Source organism: Balaenoptera physalus (assembly GCF_965194825.1).
Source record: "Balaenoptera physalus genome assembly, chromosome: 14".
Lineage (NCBI taxonomy): Eukaryota > Metazoa > Chordata > Mammalia > Artiodactyla > Balaenopteridae > Balaenoptera > Balaenoptera physalus.
Genome location: NC_138893.1, coordinates 31,936,996 through 31,962,457, shown reverse-complemented (window position 1 = coordinate 31,962,457; position 25,462 = coordinate 31,936,996). Strand labels below are relative to the sequence as shown.

The window sequence follows — 25,462 nt, the reverse complement described above, 5'->3', positions numbered from 1 at the left end:
ACCAGAACCCAGGTCTTTAAGCTTAGAGGCCAGCTGCCAGTCTCACCGCTTTGGGACTGTGTTGAGTGGTTTGTGGTTTATTTCATATGCTTTCTATTGACTCTCCTGGATAGTCCATCAGAGGGGAAAGTGTTGTCATAATGAAAGTCGTGTTTACTGCCTTTGGTAGAATTCTAGTTATGCTGTGCCCAACAGCAGAGCATTTGCCCCCGGCTGGGCACCTAAGTAATGAAACTCGATCGCTCTGTTGGGGGCAGGTCCAAGAGGAGCTTATAGAAGATATAGTCAGGCAATTTGGGCCATTTTTTTCCCCCTCCGATTTCACCTTACAATCCTATAATGCTTGTTTTCTTATTTTATGATTGATCGTTGTTGGTTTTGATAAGATTTTCTTTGCTGTAACGGAGTCGTTTCCGTTTGTCAACTCGTTTTTTTAACTAGAAAATCTTATTTCCTGTGTGCTTAACGACTGGAACCAATAGCGCACTATGCGGTTTATACCATAGTCTTTTATCCAAGAACTACTGATCTGTCTACTTTATTTCCCCCCAGGCACTCAACTTACACACTTTCTATGTTAGTTTAATGCCATTGAAACTCTCTACAGCAAAATTGGGGTAAGCTTTATATGATTCAGAGAAAAACTTGAAAAAATCATTTTGTAAAACTAAATGTTTTTTCACAGAAGAACTTGAAGAATTGTTATTTAAAAAATAGTAAGGTTCATTCTGACTAAAAAGCCTATTGCTTTTCATACTCAAAATTTCATATTAACACATTTGTGGCAAAAGATATTTCCCCAGGTAGAGTTAGTTTAAATCCTTAACTTGGCCATGTCTTCCCGGGGGAAATTACATTTTAGAATATTTATGTATTTAAACAAGAGTATTTAAGCTTAGCAGAATTTGAGTTAATAGTTAATTTATTTTATAGCGCTGTAAACCCTGCAGTGTATCCATTGACAGGATTCTCTTGAAGAGTGTACCTGTATCAAAGGATATGGCCATGCATTTGTCCTTTGTGGTAAGCAGAGGATAACTTGGTGACGTTAAGGATATGTGATTTATATGTATTGAAACTGCTTCATACCTCATTTTATCTTGTTAATTAGTATTTTTATTGTTGCTTTTGAGAAAGGGGGGGAAGTAGCAGGTTTGTATCCCCCTCCCCCCTAGTTTTAGCAATGTAGCAAAATAGGAAAGAGGTGGTGTGTAAATGTGAGTTTGTCATAGACTAGGAGAGACAGTAAAACAGGATAAGTATACAATTGTTAGGAAACTGCCATGAGTTCATAAGCCGGAAGGACTGTTTTAGAATTGTTTAAGGACATTAAGAATAGCACAGAGTTATTTTCTTTAAAAAGTCACTGTGGGCAGTACTCACATGTTGGTTGTTAATATATAGGTTGTGATATTGAAAACTCCTAGGAGAATAACTTGGGAAAGATGGAAACATTTTATATTTTTATAGGGCTTTTTCTCAAAAAACATTTAATGCAGCTTTAAAAAAAAGACTTTTATTTAAGCCTGAAAGTTCTTACATTCCTACTGCAAAACCCACAGTTACTTCTACTGATGATAATTTGTAATCCAGAATGAAATCCATGAAGTAATTTATTAGCATAATTTAAGTCGGGCTTTGACATTGAAGTACTGTTTGATGTTAAATAATTGTTCTTGTTTAAATAACTGTCATTTAAGAATGAGGAAGACAAATAGTTTTCTGAATAAAATGTAGTTAATTATTCAGATGTGACAGTAGTTACTCACACTCTGCCTTTATTAGACAGAAAATTTCAAATTCTATAGCAGTAACTACCTCAGCTTTATTACTTTTTCACATGCTTGAGCGTTTTGCTTTTGATAATATTAAAATTTGATTTTAAATTTCAAGGTGATTCTCTCATTTAGATCTGCAATGACACAATAAAATGGCTTTATTAGGAGATAAATATTAACATTTAATTTTAATTCTTTTGATCATTTGTAAGTACCTAGCATTTGGAAATTTATTGACGGGTATCAGAAAAGAGTTCTTAGGGTAGAAACTTTCGGTAGCTTTAGATGCTTGTCTGCAATGCTTAATTATTTTTAGAAACATAAATGTATGGAATTTTTTAAATTTAAAAATAAAAATTGTTGGTATTTATTGCAGCAATAGGATTTTGTTACGCTTAATGAGTGACATTAAACCATTTGAACTCTGAGTGATATTTTTTCCCAGTAGTTGCTGTATGATAAAGAACACGTGAGTTTGTAATTCCTAGAAGATATTTAAGCAAACATGTGCTTGCTGTTTATTTTGGTAAGCCTCTGATTAGTTGAATTGCTTTGATTCAGGAAGATGGTATTTTGAGGATTTTAAATCATAAACATTCTTTGAACTGGAATTTCTGTTGAATGTAAAAGAAAAATCAAAGTCATTTAGGATATTTTTTTAACACTTAAGTCTTTAGAGTCTTAAAAATATTGAAGTCTTAAATACTTTTTCCTACATGGAACCCTTATCAGACTTATCAGTCTGATAATTTTATTCTTCAGAAAGTTGTGGGTTTACTCCTTCGGGTAGCCTAGCCTTTAATAGTTTAACCCTTGAAATCTGGATTCTGGATTCAGTTTAACCTCTTCTTGAAGAAAGGACAATCACAGGCACTTAGAACTGGAAGTGGTCTCAGAGGACTTGTAATGTAGCATCTTGCTGGGTACAGTAAATCCCCCATGGGAATTTCCACATCAGGTGTTCCTCTCATTACTGAGGGCAGTAATGCTGTTCCGTATGTCGTCAGGTTATTGAGCAGTCTGAGCTTGGTGAGAACAAACTTAAGACAGTTATATTTTTCAACATTGACTGCTTTCAACTATGCTTTGTTGGATCTTCCCTCTCCCTGCTTCCTCATGATTTCATGGGCAAATGGTAGCTTTTCTATCATTTACAGCGATTAAAAGCTCCAGTCTAATCTATTTCAGTTTAAACCTTCAATCTCCTATTAAAGCTCCACTCCTCCTTTAACCCAGTATCTGGCCACTTATTCCCTGAAGCACTTGGAGTGGGGAGGGATTGTGGTATGCTCCCTGGATACCTCTTTCTTTTCCCTCTTTGTGGATGTATTTGAACAGAGACTAGTTAGAAGAGGCAACTATTTCTTACCTGTTGTTATTAAAGCCTTTTCTTGATTAACAGTGGCGAGCCATTAATGTCTAGTGGTAGGCTTCCAAACTGGAATTTTTGGTGAGATCTTGCAGGGAGACTCCCCACTGCGCAGTCCCTGGATATGAAATTTGCTGTGGGTAAACCTTTACCAGCCTACACTCCCTCCTCCTCATTTCTGTCCTCTCAGTCTACTTGCTGGTTCCTATGAATGTTTGGGGGTAAGGTGGGTTTCTCTCTGCAGCCAGATTTTTTGATAACAGCAAAACAGCTCAAGTCCAGCTACCTTCTGTAATTTACACTTAATCCACTGGGAAGTTACTTCCTTTTGCTGTCAAATGGTGGCCTGCAGCCTGCTTAAGTCTGCTCCCTTTCTGTGCCCTGCCATTTCTCATCAATTCTCTTTGTCCCCCTTGCTCAAATAGGCACAGGGTCAGTCACTCAGTCTGCTTCATAAGCAGACATTGAACTGGAGAAAGAGGTGACAATTTCTCCTTCTTGTAGGCACTTCTGATCTTGGTGAATGATTCTCTTGGGGCCCCCTACCACTGCTTTTGGGTGACCATCACCTTCCTTCTCCCTGAACACTTGGAATACTTGTCGTTTTTTCCCCTCTCTTCTGTCAGCTGCTCGTGTAGAGTGGAATGACGGTAAGACATTGGTTAGAGTACCCTAGCCCTGAGGTGTGTGTGGGGTGTTGGGGCCAGACTCCACAGATGTTTGATCCTTGATGTCTGTATATCTTAAGCTTTGTGTTTGTTGACAATTTTGGGACAAGACTAGTCTCATTCAGCGTCTAATCAGGACTTCAGTAGTGAAGTCCTGTGGGCCTAATGAAGTCTCACTGTGCAGAATTTAATTTTTCTTTTTCTTTTGTCTCTTTTTGATTTTTGTTTTGTTTTTATTTTTTTGACTTACTTCATGGTTCCTGACTGATGAAGTGTTAACTGTGTGTGTTAATTTATGAATGTTTGTATGATCTAACTGCCCCCTTAGAGCACAAGTAAAGCTGAAGGATAGATTTTGTGGAGGTTTTAATTACACAGTTTTATCTGTTCTTACCTCATACTAGCTTTACTGAAAGTATAAATCCAAACAGAAATATAGTATTGAACCTTTTTCCTTCCATCATCTAAGCAAACCAGTCGATTAAATCGTTTGCTAGGCGATTTCTCATCAGATGAGGCAAAAGCGGCTTTCTGTCTGGAAACTTAAACATTAATATTTGATGCAATAATTATGGGTCCCTTAATTTTTCATTCAACAAATTGTTACTGAGTCCCTTCCATGTTCCAGCCACTGTCTTAGGCATTGGAGAAACAATAGTAAATAGAAAAAAAATCCCTGCTCTCATGGAGCCTACATTCCAGTGTGGGGAAACAGACAAGAAATAGGTAAATAAGTAAATGATATTGTTTGTTAGCAATAAATACTAAGGAGAAAAATGAAGTGGGGAAGGGAGATGGGAAGTGGCAGGACAGTTTGGAGCATTTGCAGTTTTAGATGGGACGTCAAGAAGGCTTCCCTGAGAAAGTGACATTTGAGTTAAAAGGCTCCGAGTGGGGAGCTTGTCTAGTGTAGTTGGCGTCAGTGGCTAGATGAGTAATCAAGCGGGGGAACTGGGACAGGTTGGGGTGGGGGGTAGGTGAAGCCTGTATGTCTTTGTAAGAGCTTTGGTTTTTACTTTGAATGAGATGGGATTGCATTAAAACAGTGGTTCTTAACCTTGGCTGAATGTGGGAATTATTGGGGGAGCTTTAAAAATGTACTGATGCTTAGACACCATCTCCAGAGTTTCTGATTTAATTGGTCTGGATGCTCTAATCTAGGCATCAGGATTTTCAGAAAACTCCCAGGTAATTTTAATAAGCAGCCAAAGTTGAAGAGATTTGAGCAGAGTGACGTTTTATAGCGCTGGAGAGCATGGGCTTTAGGGCCAGATTCCCCTGGTTTGGATCCTGGCTCTGCCACTTCCTAATCATGTGACCTTGGACAAGTTATTTGTAAAATCTTCTGTGCTTTGGTTTTCTCATCTGTAAAATTGTTGTTATAAGGATTAAATTAATTTTAAATATTTGCTTGGCAACTATTGAATAAACACTCGAACGTATGTTTTAATGAGATCACTCTGACAGCTGTATTGAAAATGGAGTGAAGGGGGCAGGGAAGCCCTTGCAATAATCCGGCTAAGAGGTGATGGTGGCTTGGACCAGAGTGGCAGCAATGCAAATGGTGGGATTCTGGATATATTTAGAAGGCGGAGCCAGTAGGATTTGCTTGTGGACTGGACATGGAATGAGAGAAAGAAGTCTTGATCAAGTGTGACTCCAGATTTTGCCTGAACAGCTGGAAGAAGGGAGTGACTGTTTACTGAGATGGGAAGGACAGAGGGGAACAGATTGCTGAGGGGGTATATCTGGGCTCAGTTTGCTAAGTGTGAGAGGCCTGTTAGGTAAGTAAGTAGATCCGTAGAGTTGGCAGTTGTATACATGAGTCTGGAGTCCAGCAGAGTGTCCAGGGCTGGAGATAGCAGTATTTAGACCTATGTGAATGAGTGAGCTCACCAAGAGACTGAGTGTAAATAGAGAAGAGGTCCGTGGACCATCCCCTGGGACACTACAACATTCAGAGGTCTGGGAGAGGAAATGTTTTTTAAGGTTTCTGATGTGCTCTGGAATGAAAGATAAAAAACAATTATAATTCTTTTTTTTTTTTTTAAACAGCTTGGTTGAGGAATAATTCACTCAAAGTGTGCAATTTAGTGGTTTTTAATATATTTGCAGAACTGTGCAACTGTTATCACAGTCAGTTTTAGAGTATTTTTATCACCTTAAAGAGAAACCCTGTACCCTCCCATCTCTAGGCAACTCTTCATTCCCTCCCATCCCCCATACTCCTAGGCAACTACTAATCTACTTTCTGTGTTCATAGATTTGCTCATTCTGGATATTTCAGATCAGTGGAATCATATAGTGTGTGGTCTATTTAGAGAGAAGTGATATCCGTTAGTCCCTGGCTTCTAGATTCATTAGATGCTAAATCATTTGGTAAAGGTGGGGGCTGTAAGATGTCACCGCTGTGAAGATACATATACGTACATTTTCCTCTTTGTAATTGGTGAGAACACTGGGGTGAAATTTTGAGACTGAATATTCTGTTTCCTAACAACCTGTTTTCTAGTGGTATTAGTATTCATTGAAGACTCTTGCTTAAATCAGTGATTATATTGGAATTGCAAAGTGATGATTTTCTATTACTATCATATTTTCAAAGATCATGAGTTCATACTAACTCTAATTCAGATGCATTGTACAGAATTTTTCCTTTTGTTTTGTATTTGTACGTTTTTTCCCTTACTGTGAAAATCTAGGTTCCTAATAACAAAATTTGTTTTATTTTACTTTAAATATAATCATAGCATCAGTATGTTTACATTGTCCTATGATGCACCTGAAGTACTATCATTTACATAAAGTTGTTTCAGAATTACAGTAGCAAGTAGGATTGCTGGTCATAGGGTAAATGCACATGTTAAATAGTGCCAGATTCATCTCAGTAGGGTCTTACCATTCTGCATTCCCACCAGCAGTATAAGAGAGTTACTGGGGCTTCCCCAGTGGCGCAGTGGTTGAGAATCCGCCTGCCAATGCAGGGGACACGGGTTCGATCCCTGGTCCGGGAGGATCCCACGTGCTGTGGAGCAACTAAGCTCGTGTGCCACAACTACTGAGCCTGTGCTCTAGAGCCCGTGAGCCACAACTACTGAGCCTGCGTGCCGCAACTACTGAAGCCCACGTGCCTAGAGCCCGTGCTCCACAATGAGAGAAGCCACTGCAATGAGAAGCCCGCGCACCGCAATGAAAAGTAGCCCCCGCTCACCGCAACTAGAGAAAGCCCGCGCGCAGCAACGAAGACCCAACACAGCCAAAAATAAAATAAATAAATAAATAAATAAAATTAAAAAAAAAAAAAAAAGCAAAATCTGATTCTTTAAAAAAAAAAAAAAAAAAAGAGAGTTACTGTTTTCTTACAGCCTTACTAGTATTGTAGGTTGTCAAATTTTTGAATTTTTGCCAGTCTCCTAGATGAGAAATGGTATCTCTGTGTAGTATAGACTTTTTTTGAACTTTTCTCATGAAAAGAAGTTCTTATTAACCTTTCTTTTTGTAATGAAGAATTGTGAACTTCCACAGAAGTAGACAGGATTGTATAACTACAGTACCCATCATCTAGCCCCGACAACTGCCCACCCAGGCCATCCCTCCTTCATCCAGCCCTCCTTCCAGAGTATTCAGATAATGTTTTGCCTCTGTATGAATAAATACCTCTAAATGATGAGGATTCATTTTCTTAGTAACATAACCGCAATACCATCACCACGCTGAAAAAATATATATCTGTTTCCTTAATATCATGAGGCAGTATTCAAATTTTCAGTTTCCTTAGATAACTCAGTGTTGTTGTTAACAAGATTTAAATAAGGCCCACATGTTGTGATTATGTCTTTTCAGGTCTGTTAACTTATACGTTCTTCCTCCAGTTCCTTTCTCCCTGCTCCCTTGGAATTTATTTCTGAAGAAGCCATGTTGTTTGTCCTGAGAAACTAATTATAGTTTGAATTTTGCTATTTGAATCCCTGTGATATAGTTTAATGTGTTCTTTCTCTGTCTTCTCTATTTCCTATAAATTGGTAGTTAGATCTAGATTCAGGTATTTGTACATTTTTTTTTCCATAAATGTTTTATAGATGGTATAAATTCCACAAGGAGACACATGAAATCTGGTTGTCTTTTTTTTTTGTGGTGTCGGTAGCAGTGCCTACTGTATCATATGTCATTTTGGGATTTTCTTATCATGAGTGAAGTTGAGTGTCTCAGTATGTTTGAGGGTCATTTTTATGTCTTTTTCTGTAGAATGTTCATGTCTTTTGCCCACTTTTCTATTGAAGTTTTTGATATATTTCCCTTGACATTTTTTGCAGACTCTTTAAATGTTAGGGAGATTAACCCTTTGTAATATAAGCTGCAAGTATTTTCTACTGGTTTTGACTTGCTGATCAGGATTTGCCATGCAAAATATTTTTTAAAAAGTTATTTGTAGGGGCTTCCCTGGTGGCGCAGTGGTTGGGAGTCTGCCTGCCAATGCAGGGGACACGGGTTCGAGCCCTGGTCTGGGAAGATCCCATGTGCCGCGGAGCAGCTGGGCCCGTGAGCCACAATTGCTGAGCCTGCGCGTCTGGAGCCTGTGCTCCACAACAAGAGAGGCCGCGATAGTGAGAGGCCCGCGCGCCGCGATGAGGAGTGGCCCCCACTTGCCGCAACTGGAGAAAGCCCTTGCACAGGGACGAAGACCCAACACAGCCATAAAAATAAATAAATTAAAAAAAAAACAACAACTAATTTGCTTAAATTTAAAAAAAAAAAAGTTATTTGTAGTCAAATTTATTAATGAATTTTTTATTCTGCTGGATTTTTAAAACTTTTTCGAGTTTAAATTACATACAATAAACTGTATCCATTTAAAGTTTACAATTTGATGAGTTTTGGCCATATTGTTGCATGCAGTAGGAGTTCCTTTATATTGTAGACTGCTATTCCATTGTATAAACATACTACATTTTATTTATCTATTCACCTTTTGATAAAGGACATTTGGGTTGTTTCTAGTTTGTAGCTATTATGAATAAAGCTGCTACTAATAGTTGTGAATTAGTCTTTGCATGAATATATGTTTTCATTTCTCTTGAGTAAATACTTAGGAATAGAATGGCTGGGTCATAGGGTAGGTGTATGTTTGGTTTTATTGCCAGAACTTTTCCCATAGTGATTGTACCATCTTACATTCCCATCAACAGTACATAAATTCTGGAGGCACCACACCTTTGATAACATTTGGTGTTGTCAATCTGTTTTAATTTTAGCCATTCTGGTGAGTATATATGGCATCTTTTTTAAAAGAAATTTGGCATTATTGAGGTATAATTTTACATACAGTAAATTTTATCTCTTTTAGTGTATAGTTCTATGAGTTTTGACAGATACATGTAATTATATAAGCTCTACCACAATCAGGATATGCAATAGCTATGTTGCCAAAAAAAATTTCTCTCTTGTTCTTTCTCTCTTTTGTTGTTGTTCTCTCTTGTTCTTCTATCGCAAGCCCTAGCAACTCTGATCTGTTTTTTATCACTGTGTTTTTGTTTTTGTTTTTTTTAAATTTGTATGCAATACAGCTTACTCTGTGTGGTATTTGAGCCTATTTTTGATAAATGCATAGTTGTGTATCCGATTACAATCAAGATACAGAACAGTTCCATCACTCCATAAATTACCCTTTGAAGTCAGTCCCTCTCACTGATCTGTTCTCTGTCCCTATAGCCGTTTGGTCTGGCTTTTTTCACTTAACAAAATACCCATATTGTGTGTATCAATACTTTGTTCCTTTATCTTGCTAAGTAGTATTCCATTGTATTGGATGTACCACAGTTTCTTCATTTACCAGTTAAAGGACATTTGGTTTGTTTCTGCTTTTTGCCAATTATGAATAATGTTGCTTTAAACATTTGCATATAGGTTATGTATAAACATAAGTTTTCAATTCACTTGGATAAATACCTAGGAGTGGCATTGCTGGGTCATATTGTTAAGGGTACGTTTAACTTTCTAAGAAACTGCCAAACTGTCTTCCCAAGTTACTGTGCCGTTTTGCATTCCCACCAGCAATATGAGAGAGTGGTCATTTGTTTCACATCCTTGCCAGCATTTGGTATTGTCAGGGTTTTATTTGTTTGTTTTTGTTTTAGCCATTCTAGTAGGTATGTAGTGATATCTCACAGTTTTTATTTGTATCATCTTCCTGACTAATGATGAGCATCTTTATGTGCTTATTTATTTTTTGTATGTCTTCCTTTTTCTTTCTTTTTTATTATTTTTAAAAAACTATATCTTCTTTGTTGACTTGTCTGTTCAAATTTTTTTGCCTATTTTCCTATTTGGTTGTTTGTCTTATTGAATTGTAATAATTCCTTGCCTATTTTTGGATATCAGTTATTTGATAGATACATGTATACTGAATATTTTCTCCTGTTCTGTGGCTCATCTTTTGATTTCTTATTGGTGTCTTTCAAAGAGCAGTTTTTAATTTTGATTAAGTCCATTATATCAACCATTATATGGTTTAGGCTCTTTGTGTCTTATCTAAGAAATCTTTGTCTACCCCTAAAGTCATGAAGACTTTATTTATATGTATATATAAATGTCTTTAAAAGAATATATCAGTATATATATATGTGTGTGTGTATATATATATATTTTTTTTTCCAGAAGCTTAACTGTACATTAGGTTTCTGATCCATTTCAAGTTAATTTTTTTCCACATGCATAGTTAATTTTTCCAGCACCATTTGTTGAAAGACTATATTTGGAATTGCTTTGACATCTTTGTTGAAAATTAACAGTATATGTATGGGTCTGTTTCTGGATGCTGTTCTGTTCCATTGATTTATTATATCTTTTCACCAATCCTACACTATCTTTATTGCTGTAGCTCTGTTGTAAGTCTTGAAATCAAGTAATGTCAGTCTGTTCTTTAGGAATAGATTTAGCTTTTAGCTTTTCTAGGTTATTTGCATTTCAGTATATATAATAGAACCACCTTGTCAGTTTTTATAAAATATCTTGGAATTTTGATTGGATATATTGTATCAGTAGTTCATTCCTTTCTGTATCTGGGTAATATTCCATTGTATGTATGTACATTTACCTGTTGATGGACGTATGGGTTGTTTACAGTTTTTGGCTATTGTGAATAGTGCTGCTATGAACGTTCATGTGTAAGCGTTTGAGTACCTGTTTTCAGTTCTTTTGGATATATACCTAGGAGTGGACATGCTGAGTCATATGGTAATTCTATGTTTAACTTTTGAAGAACCACCAAACTGTTTTACACAGCTGTTGTACCATTTTACATTCCCACTAGCAATGTGGGTGAGTTCCAATTTCTACACATCCTTGCCTATACTTATTATTTTCCTCTCTTAATTATATCCATCCAGGTGAGTGTGAAGTGGTATCTCACTGTGGTTTTGGATTACATTTCCCTAATGACAAATAATACTGGGCAACTTTTTGTGTTCTGGTTGGCCATTTGTTTTATCTTCTTTGAGAAATGTCTTTTCAAGTCCTTTGTCCATTTTTTAATTGGGTTTGTTTTTTCATTGTTGAGTTGTAGGAGTTATTTGTATATTCTGGATATTAGACCCTTATTTGCAAATATTTCCTCCCATTCTGTAGGTTGTTGTTTCATTTTCTTGATGTCCTTTGATGCAAAAAAGTTTTTAATTTTTATGAAGTCCAATTTGTCTTATTTTTTCTTTTGTTGTTTGTGCTTTTCAGTGTCACATCTAAGAATTCATTGCCAACTCCATGGCCATGAAGATTTTCCTCTACGTTTTCTTGAAGTTTTATAGTTCTAGCTCTTATATTAAGATTAATTCATTTTGAGTTACTTTTTGTATATGGTGTAAGATAGTGGTCCAGTTTAATTCTTCAGCACGTGGCTCTCCAGTTGTCCCATTACCGTTTGTTAAAGAGACTATTCTTTCCCTATTGCATGATGTTGGCACTGTCGTTGAAAGTCAGTTAGCCATAGATGTATGGGTTTGTCTCTGGGCTCTCAATTCTATTCCTTTGGCCTGTGTCTTTCCTTTTGGCATACCACACAAGTTGACAGTTTTTACCTGCCGTATGTGTTAGTATAGTGTATTACTTTTCCAAGTTTTGATTACATTTTAGAAATTTTTTAGAACTTTGGGTAAGTTCATTAAAAAATTATCTCCAAGTGCCAGATCTGTAATAACACACATGTACAAACTTAATTTATAATTTTGTTTAAAACTTTTTGGGGGACTTTCTTGGTGGTGCAGTGGTTAAGAATCCACCTGCGAATGCAGGGGACATGGGTTCGATCCCTGGTGCGGGAAGATCCCACATTCCGCGGAGCTAAGCCTGTGCACCACAACTACTGAGCCTGTGCTCTAGAGCCCACGAGCCACAACTACTGAGCCTGCATGCCACAACTACTGAAGCTCACGCACGTAGAGCCGTGCTCTGCAATGAGAAGCCACCGCAGTGAGAAGCCTGCGCACCGCAATGAAGAGCGGCCCCTGCATGCTGCAATTAGAGAAAGCCCATGTGCAGCAATGAAGAACCAATGCAGCCAAAAATAAATAAATAAATAAATTAATTAATTAAAGAAAACTTTTTGGCGTGTTTCACCATTTCTCTGGCTGCATACAGAGTAGTGATTTAGATAAGCAGTATATCAGGGTGTATTCTAATTGAATTTTCACTGTGAGTTAAACGAAAAAATAGTTACGTAAATAATTCAACCTGCCGAAAGATGTTGGCGCTGGCTGTAGAAGTACCTTTGGAGTAGGAATAGTCTGCAGATTTGCATCGCATCAGGAGGGAATCACATATCTACAGTTTTTAGAGAAAAATGGATGGAAACACTGCTTTTTATCCAAGCCATGGTTTTTAACTTTAATGAACATAACAAAAATTTCAGTCCTTCAGAATCAGAATATGATATGCCTCTGAAGTCTCCTTTAATCTGTGACTTCTCTTTCTCTCTCTCTCCTTTTTTTTTTTTCCTGTAGTAATTTATTTGCTGAAGAAACTGGGCTTTTGGTCCTGATGTTTCCCACGGTCCACTTTTGCTGATTGAATACCTGTGGTGAAGTTTAATATGTTCTTCTGTGTTCTTTGTTTCCTGTGAACTGGAAGCTGGACTTAGGGAAATCTAGAAACTTGATCAGATTGAGATAAACCTTTTTTTTTTTTTTTGTTATATGCTCTTTATTGGTGATGTTTGTGTCTTCCATTCGGGGGCACATAATACCTGCTTATCTCTCTTTTCATGATGTTAGCTTACTTTGTTTTGATTCATTTTGGTTTTAATAATACCAAGGGTTTCAGAGTGACAGGATGATGTAAACATTAAGATATAAGCTCTGGAGTCCAAGAATCTGGGTTCATGTTTTGATTCATTACCTGCTAGTTCACTAGTCTTGGAAAGGCACTTGCCCTTCTCAGTGTTACATTTCTTACCCGTGAAATGGGGATGATGATGCCTACTCACAGTGAGAAGTTAAGTCAGTTATTCAGCTGACATGAATAGCTGTCCTTCGTCCGCCTCAGTTCTGTACAGCTGCATTTGGTAACCACTCACAATAAGCTTCATTTCAAGTGATTTTTGCCCATAATTTATGTATTCACATTAACCAGCCCCCACCTCATGTTGGAAAGTAGGCTCTTTGTTGAGTAAACCATACCACAGCACATTTTATGCTTGAGGTCCACTGAGAAGTACTTACTGTTAATGTTTTTATTTTACAGTGTAATGTTCAAGCACAGAAATGCCTTATGTGGATCGTCAGAATCGCATTTGTGGTTTTCTAGACATTGAAGAAAATGAAAACAGTGGGAAGTTTCTTCGGAGGTACTTCATACTGGATACCAGAGAAGATAGTTTTGTATGGTACATGGATAATCCACAGGTTTGTAACAATCCAAAGGGTTACCTCTTCAACAGCATACAAGAGTTTTAATTACGAAAGTATTTGATATACTATGGAGGTGTTAGGATTTGTCTTCTAAACAAAATATGTTTAGATTTATTTCTACTGACTGTATTCTCCTTGCCCTGTACCCCCAGCGCCTACTGTGTTAAATAAATTTCAGAAGATGAAACTCAGTTTATTTGATAAAAATTTATGCATGTATTTATGTTTTCCCTTCCTTGGGAGGGACAACTCTTAACTCTGGTAGAAAATTTTTGAATCGTTTAAATTTAAGATACTGTCTCTAAGATAGAGACTACTATCTTTTGGTAAATAAACTACTTAAACGAGTTGACACTCTTGCACATGTATAGTCCTTTTATCTTGTAGTGTCAGACTTGAGTGTTGGCCACTCGTGAATTTGATTTTATTGTTGCTTTGCAAATTATTGGAGGTAAATGTCATATATTAAAAATTAGAATCCCAGTTTTAAGATCTGTGAGTGGCCTTGGATTAGAGATTATCTGTTGAGTAGTTTTAAATTTTCTCTACCTGTGAAACTCTTTATTCAAATTGAGAAGTATGTTGCAAGGAAGCATGTGCAAAGCAAGAGATGAGTCCCTAGCAAACTTCTAAGCTGATTTGGTCTAGTGGACGACCTGTGCAGGTGAGGAATGAAAAGTTGAGGAGGAGCAGGGACTGGTAGGAGGTTCCATTCTGTTTCACAGAGCAGGAACCAGATCCCCTAACAACTGGTCTGGTATTCTTTTCTCCCCAATACTGATTTTAGGTTAGACAAAATAAATATATGCTAATGCATTTATATTTGTTCATATAGAATTTGAGTTGTAAGGAACTATATTCAATATCCTGAGATAAACCATAATGGAAAAGAATATAAAAAAGAATGTGTATGTATATGTGTGTATATGGCATAATAAGTATGCAGCGGAAATTAACACAACATTGTAAATCAACCGTATTTCAGTAAAAAAATTAAATAAAATAAAAAAGGAAAAAAAACAACTAGGATAAATACTAGACAGTTGAAAAAGTAATCAGTTGGCAATACCCTTGAAGGCCACAGGGTACTGAGTAACCCCCAGCAGGACTTTGTGAAAAGCAAGTCCAGTCAGGAAGCAAACATCCCCTCATCCTCTCCTTGGATCTTCTACTTATTGACCTACTTTTGCCCTCTGATTCTCTATAAATTTAGTCCTTGATCCACATGCAGCCTTTCAAATTTTGGAAGAGAATTTGTATTTTAATTCAGTTTATATTATTTGAGTGCTGACTTTGTATGAGACTTTCTTTGCTAGGAACTGTCTTTTCTCTCTCCTTATCCTTATTGAGCTTATTGACACCCTATTTTACTCCCTTATCTCTGGGTGTGACCAGCTTTCTTGGGTGATAGTAACCTGTCCATGCAACTGCATGATTAATACCTTTATTTACTTGACCAGAGTCACTGGGAGAAGCAACAAGTCAGCAGAAATCAAAAGTTCATGTTTACCTTCTTTTTCTTCTTTTTAAAACATAAATCCAGTTCCTCCCTTTTACTACCCATCCCTTTATCTGTGGCACAATCCCTTCCCAAACTCCTTTTCCCAAGGTGGAAAGTAACTTAGCCCCCCTTGACTCCCTCTGATTACAGTTTATTAGATTCCAGTTTCGGTTTTCCTCCCCCATGCAAACCATTGCTCAGTCCTGCCTGTGAGCTCTCCCTCATTTGTCTTCTTAAGATCTGGCTGACTTGTATATAGTTTCTCCTGAATTTTATTTACAACTCCTTGATTGTTTTTCTGTCTTTATATATAATAGTCGTCTCCTTAGAATTTCTCCTTTTGTCAGTACTTCCCACTTAGAGCTAAAAAGAAGAAAAGTACAAAATAGAATATGTTTATTACACTGAAGGAACCATAAACTTGGATTTCAGAGGGAAGGTGTGATTATAGCTAGCAGAGGGAGTGAAAGTCTTGACAGAGGTGGTAACATTTGAAATTGATCTAGAAGAATGGGTATGATTTTGGCCAAGAGGTGGAGAAGTGGGTATTCTGGTGCTCAAAGAATAGCATGGGCAAGAAATCAAAGTAAGAAACCCTGTAGTGTATTTGGAAAATAGTTCACGTTGGCTATAGCAGGGAGGGTATATGTTAAAGTTTGGACTCAGCTAGATCTTTTTCACATGAACTCTTTTAAAGCCAGATTTCTGTGGTGTAATTAGCCCATTAGTGTTTTTAAATGTAGTATAGCATTTTAAATCTGTCTTTTTATTCAGTTCTTAATAATTTTATCTCTTCATTCCAACTGACAAGAATCTTTTACAGTCTGCATTCTACTGTCCAGTGTATTAGCCATCAATACCACCTTTGTGTCACTTTAAAATGTATTAAGGGACATCTCTTCATGAAAACTTTAGTAAAATGTCTTGATAAGATTATTGTGGTTGAACCACATGAAATTGCCAATATACCACCATTTTGATCTACTAAAAAATGGCAGTTTCATATGATTCAATCTGGTTGCTATGTTACGTGCTGTAACACTGCTTTACTGATCATAGTAACCCTGATAATGAAAGAAATTAGTTTGGCTCACCTGTCCTTAGGGAGCCGTTCTTCCTCTGATCACTGCTTTCTTTACCACTAACCATTGGTTTAAAAATCCATTGTAGTGTATTACTAGGGATCAATTTGGGGCTTTCTGTGTTGTTTTTTTTTTTAAAATAAATTTATTTATTTATTTATTTTTAATTTATTTTTGGCTGTGTTGGGTCTTCGTTGCTGCACCCAGGCTTTCTCTAGTTGCGGCGGGCAGGGGCTACTCTTTGTTGCGGTGAGTGGGCTTCTCATTGCGGTGGCTTCTCTTGCTGTGGAGCATGGGCTCTAGGCGCTCAGGCTTCAGTAGTTGTGGCACATGGGCTCAGTAGTTGTGGCTCGCGGGCTCTAGAGCACAGGCTCAGTAGTTGTGGCGCACAGGCTTAGTTGCTCAGCGGCATGTGGGATCTTCCCGGACCAGGGCTCAAACCCGTGTCCCCTGCATTGGCAGGTGGATTCTTAACCACTGCGCCACCAGGGAAGTCCCAGGGCTTTCTGTATTTTGTTGAGGGAATGAGAAGCGGTGGAGAATTAATGACTAAGTAGCTTTATTAGGAAGTGAATTTGAGAAAACTTGAAAGGGTATTTTGGCAAAATGAGTACAGGAACTCATGAGAACAAATGGTTTCTTTCCCTTTTTATCTCAAATGTCATATTGGTTTATTATTTCTTGTTCATTGTCAAGTAACAAATTTTGAAACCCACATTTTTTCTGGTTGAACTTGGCAGTAATCATACCAGTTCGTAGAAACTAGGTATTTTGAATATCATTTTATCTCCCAGCTACTTATATTTCTTTGTACTGTGCCACTATTTAATCTGTGACCCTTTATGTCATGCAGTGATGACATAGTTGCTCATTTCTCTTCCTCACACACGGGATTAGAGCTGTATTCAGCTAGTTCAAATAATAGACTTATGGAGGACTTAAAAGAAAAATAATGATTTTGAATGGAAGGATAGCAGTGTTTGAAAAAAAATCACTTTGGTAGTGGTTAGGAGATCTTGAAGATATTTTAACATTTCATTTTCTTATCCAAAATTTAAAAAAAAACCTTAAACATAAAACATTTTATATAAAAACACAACCAATTAAAGGTATACATTAAAAATTATAATTTTATTTTATATACATATTTATGTAGATTTAAATTTGGAAGCTTGTACATAGTCTGTAGTTTAAAGCAGAACGTAATAGAGTTGTAGTTTACATAGAAACTACAGGTTTTGAAAAGACCTGTCCCTGTAAACAACAATCAGTTCATGTTTGGGAATCCTAAGTCTTTTAAATGTCTAGGTTTCCATAGAATTAACTGTTTCTGCTAAGCTTACAGAGGTTTGAGAAAGGTACCTCCTAATCATTCCTGAGAACAAGCCCATAGATTTTTTTTTTAATATTTATTTATTTATGTGGCTGCATTGGGGTCTTAGATGCGGCATGCGGGATCTTTTGTTGCCACATCTGGGCTTCTCTCTAGCTGTGGTGCGTGGGCTCCAGAGGAGGGTTCCCTTTTCTCCACACCCTCTCCAGCACTTATTGTTTGTAGATTTTTTGATAATGGCCATTCTGCCGGTGTGAGGTGATACCTCATTGTAGTTTTGATTTGCATTTCTCTAATGATTAGTGATGCTGAACATCCTTCATGTGTTTGTTGGCAATCTGCATATCTTCTTTGTAGAAATGTGTATTTAGGTCTCCTGCCCATTTTTAGATTGGGTTGTTTGTTTTTTTTGATATTGAGCTGCATGTGCTGCTTGTATATTTTGGAGATTAATCCTTTGTCATTTGCTTCATTTGCAAATATTTTCTCCCATTCTGAGGGTTGTCTTTTTGTCTTGTTTATGGTTTCCTTTGCTATGCAAAAGCTTTTAAGTTTCATTAGGTCCCATTTGTTTATTTTTGTTTTTATTTCCATTACTCTAGGAGGTGGATCAAAAAATATCTTGCTGTGATTTATGTCATAGAGTGTTCTGCCTACGTTACCCTCTAAGGGTTTTATAGTGTCTGGCCTTATATTTAGGTCTTTAATCCATTTTGAGTTTATTTTTGTGTATGGTGTGAGGGAGTGTTCTAATTTCATTCTTTTACATGTAGCTGTCCAGTTTTCCCAGCACCACTTATTGAAGAGGCTGCCTTTTCTCCATTGTATACTCTTGCCTCCTTTATCAAAGATAAGGTGACCATATGTGCGTGGGTTTATCTCTGGGCTTTCGATCCTGTTCCATTGATATATATTTCTGTTTTTGTGCCAGTACCATACTGTCTTGATTACTGTAGTTTTGTAGTATAGTCTGAAGTCAGGGAGCCTGATGCCTCCAGCTCCATTTTTCTTTCTCAAGATTGCTTTGGCTATTCGGGGTCTTTTGTGTTTCCATACAAATTGTGCGATTTTTTGTTCTAGTTCCGTGAAAAATGCCATTGGTAGTTTGATAGGGATTGCATTGAATCTGTAGATTGCTTTGGGTAGTATAGTCATTTTCACAATGTCGATTCTTCCAATCCAAGAACTTGGTATATCTCTCCATCTGTTTGTATCATCTTTAATTTCTTTCATCAGTTTCTTATAGTTTTCTGCATACAGGTCTTTTGTCTCCTTAGGTAGGTTTATTCCTAGGTATTTTATTCTTTTTGTTGCAGTGGTAAATGAGAGTGTTTCCTTAATTTCTCTTTCAGATTTTTCATCATTAGTATATAGGAATGCAAGAGATTTCTGTGCATTAATTTTGTGTCCTGCTACTTTGCCAAATTCATTGATTAGCTCTGGTAGTTTTCTGGTAGCATCTTTAGGATTCTCTATGTATAGTATCATGTCATCTGCAAACAGTGACAGCTTTACTTCTTCTTTTCCGATTTGGGTTCCTTTTATTTATTTTTCTTTTCTGATTACTGTGGCTAAAACTTCCAAAACTTTGTTGAATAATAGTGGTGAGGGTGGGCATCCTTGTCTTGTTCCTGATTTTAGAGGAAATGGTTTCAGTTTTTCACCATTGAGAATGACGTTGGCTGTGGGTTTGTCACATATGGCCTTTATTATGTTGAGGTAAGTTCCCTCTGTGCCTACTTTCTGGAGGGTTTTTATCATAAATGGGTGTTGAATTTTGTCGAAAGCTTTTTCTGCATCTATTGAGATGATCATATGGTTTTTATCCTTCAGTTTGTTAATATGGTGTATCACATTGATTGATTTGTGTATACTGAAGAGTTCTTGCATTCCTGGGATAAACCCCACTTGATCATGGTGTATGATCCTTTTAATGTGCTGTTGGATTCTCTTTTCTAGTGTTTTGTTGAGGATTTTTGCATCTATGTTCATCAGTGGTATTGGTCTGTAGTTTTCTTTTTTTGTGACATCTTTGTCTGGTTTTACTATCAGGGTGATGGTGGCCTCGCAGAGTGAGTTTGGGAGTGTTCCTCCCTCTGCTATATTTTGGAAGAGTTTGAGAAGGATAGGTGTTGGCTGTTCTCTGTTTGCTAGAATTCGCCTGTGAAGCCATCTGGTCCTGGGCTTTTTGTTTGTTGGAAGATTTTTAATCACAGTTTCAATTTCAGTGCTTGTGACTGGTCTGTTTATATTTTCTATGTCTTCCTGGTTCAGTCTTGGAAGGTTGTGCTTTTCTAAGAATCTGTCCATTTCTTCCAGGTTGTCTGATTTATGGGCATATATAGTTGTTTGTAGTAATCTCTCATGATTCTTTGTATTTCTGCAGCATCAGTTGTTACTTCTCCTTTTTCATTTCTAATTCTGTTGATTTGAGTCTTCTCCCTTTTTTTCTTGATGAGTCTGGCTACTGGTTTCAATTTTGTTTATCTTCTTAAAGAACCAGCTTTTAGTTTTATTGATCCTTGCTATTGTTTCCTTCATTTTTTTCATTTATTTCTGATCTGATCTTTATGATTTCTTTCCTTCTGCTAACTTTGGGGGGGGGGTTGTTCTTCTTTCTCTAATTGCTTTAGGTGTAAGGTTAGGTTGTTTACTGGAGATGTTTCTTGTTTCTTGAGGTAGGATTGTATTGCTGTAAACTTCCCTCTTAGAACTGCTTTTGCTGCATCCCATAGGTTTTGGGTCGTCATGTTTTCATTGTCATTTGTTTCTAGGTATTTTTTGATTTCCTCTTTGATTTCTTCCATGATCTCTTGGTTATTTAGTAGTGTATTGTTTAGCCTCCATGTGTTTGTATTTTTTACAGTTTTTTTCCCTGTGATTGATATGTAGTCTCATAGCGTTGTGGTCGGAAAAGATACTTGATATGATTTCAATTTTCTTAAATTTACCAAGGCTTGATTTGTGACCCAAGATATGCTCTATCCTGGAGAATGTTCCATGAGCACTTGAGAAGAAAGTGTGTTCTGTTGTTTTTGGATGGAATGTCCTATAAATATCAATTAAGTCCATCTTGTCTAATGTGTCATTTAAAGCCTGTGTTTCCTTATTTATTTTCATTTTGGATGATCTGTCCATTGGTGAAAGTACGGTATTAAAGTCCCCTACTGTTGTGTTACTGTTGATTTCCCCTTTTATGGCTGTTAGCATTTGCCTTATGTATTGAGGTGCTCCTATGTTGGGTGCATAAATATTTACAGTTGTTATATCTTCTTCTTGGATTGATCCCTTGATCATTATGTAGTGTCCTTCTTTGTCTCTTGTAATTATCTTTATTTTAAAGTCTATTTTGTCTGATATGAGAATTGCTACTCCAGCTTTCTTTTGATTTCCATTTGCATGGAATACCTTTTTCCATCCCCTCACTTTCAGTCTGTATGTGTCCCTAGGTCTGAAGTGGGTCTCTGGTAGACAGGGTATATACGGGTCTTGTTTTCGTATCCATTCAGCCAGTCTATGTCTTTTGGTTGGAGCATTTAATCCATTTACATTTAAGGTAATTATCGATTTGTATGTTCCTATTACCATTTTCTCAATTGTTTTGGGTTTGTTTTTGTAGGTGTTTACCTTCTCTTGTGTTTCCTGTCTAGAGAAGTTCCTTTAGCATTTGTTGTAAAGCTGGTTTGGTGGTGCTGAAGTCCCTTAACTTTTGCTTGTCTGTAAAGGTTTTAATTTCTCCGTCAAATCTGAATGAGATCCTTGCTGGGTCGAGTAATCTTGGTTGTAGGTTTTTCGCTTTCATCGCTTTAAATATGTCCTGCCGCTCCCTTCTGGCTTGCAGAGTTTCTGCTGAAAGATCAGCTGTTAACCTTATGGGGTTCCCTTGTATGTTATTTGTTGCTTTTCCCTTGCTGCTTTTAATATTTTTTCTTTGTATTTAATTTTTGATAGTTTGATTAATATGTGTCTTGGTGTGTTTCTCCTTGGATTTATCCTGTATGGGACTCTCTGCGCTTCCTGGACTTGATTGACTGTTTCCTTTCCCATGTTAAGGAAGTTTACAACTATAATGTCTTCAAATATTTTCTCAGACCCTTTCTTTTTCTCTTCTTCTTCTGGGACCCCTATAATTCAAATGTTGGTGCATTTAGTGTTGTCCCAGAGGTCTCTGAGACTGTCCTCATTCTTTTCATTCTTTTTTCTTTATTCTGCTCTGTGGTAGTTATTTCCACTATTTTATCTTCCAGGTCACTTATCCGTTCTTCTGCCTCAGTTATTCTGCTATTGATTCCTTCTAGAGAATTTTTAATTTCATTTATTGTGTTGTTCATCATTGTTTGTTTGCTCTTTAGTTCTTCTAGGTCCTTCTTAAACGTTTCTTGAATTTCTCCATTCTATTTCCAAGGTTTTGGATCATCTTCACTATCATTATTCTGAAATCTTTTCCGGGTAGACTGCCTATTTCATCTTCATTTGTTTGGTCTGGTGGGTTTTTATCTTGCTCCTTCATCTGCTGTGTATTTCTCTGCCTTCTTATTTTGCTTAACTTACTGTGTTTGAGGTCTCCTTTTCACAGGCTGCAGGTTCATAGTTCCCGTTGTTTTTAGTGTCTGCCCCCAGTGGGTAAGGTTGGTTCAGGGTTGTGTAGGCTTCCTGGTGGAGGGGACTGGTACCTATGTTCTGGTGGGTGGGGCTGGATCTTGACTTTCTGGTGGGCAGGGCTACGTCCAATGGTGTGTTTTGGGGTGTCTGTGAACTTAGTATGATTTTAGGCAGCCTTTCTGCTAATGGGTGGGGTTGTGTTCCTGGCTTGCTGGTTGTTTGGCATGGGGTGTCCAGCACTGGAGCTTGCTGGCCGTTGGGTGGAGCTGGGTTTTAGCGTTGAGATGGAGATCTCTGGGAGAGCTCTCGCTGATTGATATTACATGGGGCCGGGAGGTCTCTGGTGGTCCAATGTCCTGAACTTGGCTCTGCCGCCTCAGAGGCTCAGGCCTGACACCAGGCCAGAGCACCAAGACTGTGTCAGCCACACGGCTCAGAAGAAAAGGGAGAAAAAAAGTAAGTAAATAAATAAATAAAATAATTAAAATTAAAAAAAATTATTAAAATATAAAAGTAATAAAAAAAAAGAGAGCAACCAAACCAATAAACAAATCCACCAATGATAATAAACACTAAAAACTATACTAAGATAAACGTAAAAATCAGAAACAAGTCAGTCGTAGACCTCAAACCCCAAGTCTACAGTTGCTTCCAAAGTCCACTGCCTCAATTTTGGCTTGATTTGTTGTCTATTCAGGTATTCCACAGATGCAGGGTGCCTCAGGTTGATTGTGGGGATTTAATCCGCTGCTCCTGAGGCTGCACGGAGAAATTTCTCTTTTTCTTCTTTGTTCGCACAGCTCCTGAGGTTCAGCTTTGGTTTTGTCCCCACCTCTGCGTGTAGGTTGCCCTCAGCCTTCTATTCCTACCCAGACAGGACGGGGTTAAAGCAGCAGCTGATTAGGGGGCTCTGGCTCATTCAGGCCAGGGGGAAGGAGGGGTACGGTAGTTACAGTTGGAACATGGGACGAGCCTGCGGCGGCAGAGGCTGGCATGACGTTGCAACAGCCTCAGGCGCGCTGTGTGTTCTCCCAGGGAAGTTGTCCCTGGATCTTGGGACTCTGGCAGTGGCGGGCTGCAAAGGCTCCTGAGCGTGGGTGTGGATAGTGACCTGTGCTTGCACACAGGGTTCCTGGGGCTGCAGCAGCAGCATTAGCGTTTCACGCCCGTCTCGGGGGTCTGAGCTGATGGCCGTGGCTCGCGCCCGTCTCTGGAGCTCGTTAAGGCGGTGCTCTGCCTTCTGTGGGCAGACAGGGAAGGATTCCCCTCTCCTCGCACACCCTGAAACAGTGGTCTCGTGCCTCTTAGGCAGGTCCAGACTTTTTCCCGGACTCCCTCCCGGCTAGCTGTGGCACACTAGCCCCCTTCAGGCTATGTTCACACAGCCAACCCCAGTCCTCTCTCTGGGATCTGACCTCCGAAGCCCGAGCCTCAGCTCCCAGCCCCGACCTGCCCCGGCGGGTGAGCAGACAAGCCTCTCGGGCTGGTGAGTGCTGGTCGGCACTGATCCTCTGTGCGGGAATCTCTCCGCTTTGCCCTCTACACCCCTGTTGCTGTGCTCTCCTCCGTGGCTCTGAAGCTTCCCCCCTGCCCACCCCCCTCCCACCCCCATCTCTGCCAGTGAAGGGACTTCCTAATGTGTGGAAACTTTTCCTCCTTCACAGCTCCTTCCCAGAGGTGCAGGTCCCATCCCTATTCTTCTGTCTCTGTTTTTTCTTTTTTCTTTTACTCTACCCAGGTATGTGGGGAGTTTCTTGCCTTTTGGGAAGTCTGAGGTCTTCTGCTAGCATTCAGTTGGTATTCTGTAGTTGTTGTTCCACCTATAGATGTATTTTTGATGTATTTGTGGGGCGGAAGGTGATCTCCACGTCTTACTCCTCTGCCATCTTGAAGGTCCCAGAAGGTTGATTCTTAATCTACAGTGGAGGAAACTTTCAAAATCAAGATTGTTTTACTTTTACTTTTGAAATCTATCAGTCTTTACGTTTATATTTATTACTTTTTTCCAGATTCTTTTATCTGATTTTCCCACCTCCATCTTCCGCCTTTATATAATCCATCCAGTTTGTTGTAAGATATATTAATTAGGGCTTCCCTGGTGGCACAGTGGTTGAGAATCTGCCTGCCAATGCAGGGGACACGGGTTCGAGCCCTGGTCTGGGAAGATGCCACATGCCGCAGAGCAACTGGGCCCGTGAGCCACAACTACTGAGCCTGCTCGTCTGGAGCCTGTGCTCCGCAACAAGAGAGGCCGCGATAGTGAGAGGCCTGCGCACTGCGATGAAGAGTGGCCCCCGCTTGCCACAACTAGAGAAAGCCCTCGCACAGAGACGAAGACCCAACACAGCCAAAAATAAATAAATAAATTAATTAATTTAAAAAAACATAGGAAAAAAAGAGATATATTAATTAAAACACAGTTTGATTACAGAACTGCTCACAAAGCCTTCTTTCTTTAATGTTTTCAAATTCTTAACAGTATAAATTCCTTGCTACTTTTGTTTCTTATTTATGTCCTCTATAATTAGGTTCTTAGTTGAAGTTCCTAAACTGCTGTTTCTTTCTTCAGCCCTATATGACTCTATATTATGGCCCAACACAGCCTTTTTCCCATTTCAGTACAGAGCTTCTGGCCATTCTCATCTGCTTGCTGTAGCTCATCTGTTTCCTCTGCCTGGAGTATTCTCTCTCCTGCTTTTTGTGTTTCAGAATTTTTCTTTAATAAAGTCCAGCTTAAAAGCCTTTCATTCTTTCACTGAGTCTTTCCTGATAGCCTCAGCATGAAATGATTCTCCTTCTTCTTAATTTTACCCTTAGCTCTTTTAAGACACAAACTACATCCTAAACTTGTTAAGGGAAGAATAAAAATATTTTTTATGAAAGTGCCAATATATACATTCCCTGAATATGGTTTTAAAAGTATCAATAATTTTTTGGAAAAATGATATAAATGTAGATTAGTTATGGCGTAATAAATACTAATATAATTTAAATGAGGGAAAATTCAGTCTTTTTCAAGAGATACATTTGATTTAAAAATTTTAATAAAACAAAGTAACATGTATACTCTTGAAATTTCTTACATTTGTGTTTGTTTTATGTCTAAATATTTTTCCCCATTGCTTTCTGGAACAAAATCTGATCTTGTTTATGAAAAAGAAAAGTTTAGATGCAGTGCTAACAAAATAGCCTTTTAGTTATAAAATGCATTGTGGTGGAACAGACTAAGTTCA

The 25,462-nt window shown here is 38.0% G+C and overlaps 1 protein-coding gene across 11 annotated transcripts in view; it reads left to right on the top strand.

Annotated features, from left to right (window-relative positions):
- The window catches only part of PLEKHA1 (pleckstrin homology domain containing A1), a 57,996-nt gene that overhangs the window by 1,819 nt on the left and 30,715 nt on the right, over window positions 1-25,462 (top strand). For all 11 annotated transcript variants that reach the window (XM_082425034.1, XM_082425036.1, XM_082425027.1 and 8 more), the window contains exon 2: window positions 13,545-13,705. In XM_082425034.1, coding sequence (XP_082281160.1) covers window positions 13,565-13,705 — 141 coding nt within the window. In that variant the 5' untranslated portion in view covers window positions 13,545-13,564. The remainder of the gene's footprint in view (window positions 1-13,544; window positions 13,706-25,462) is intronic.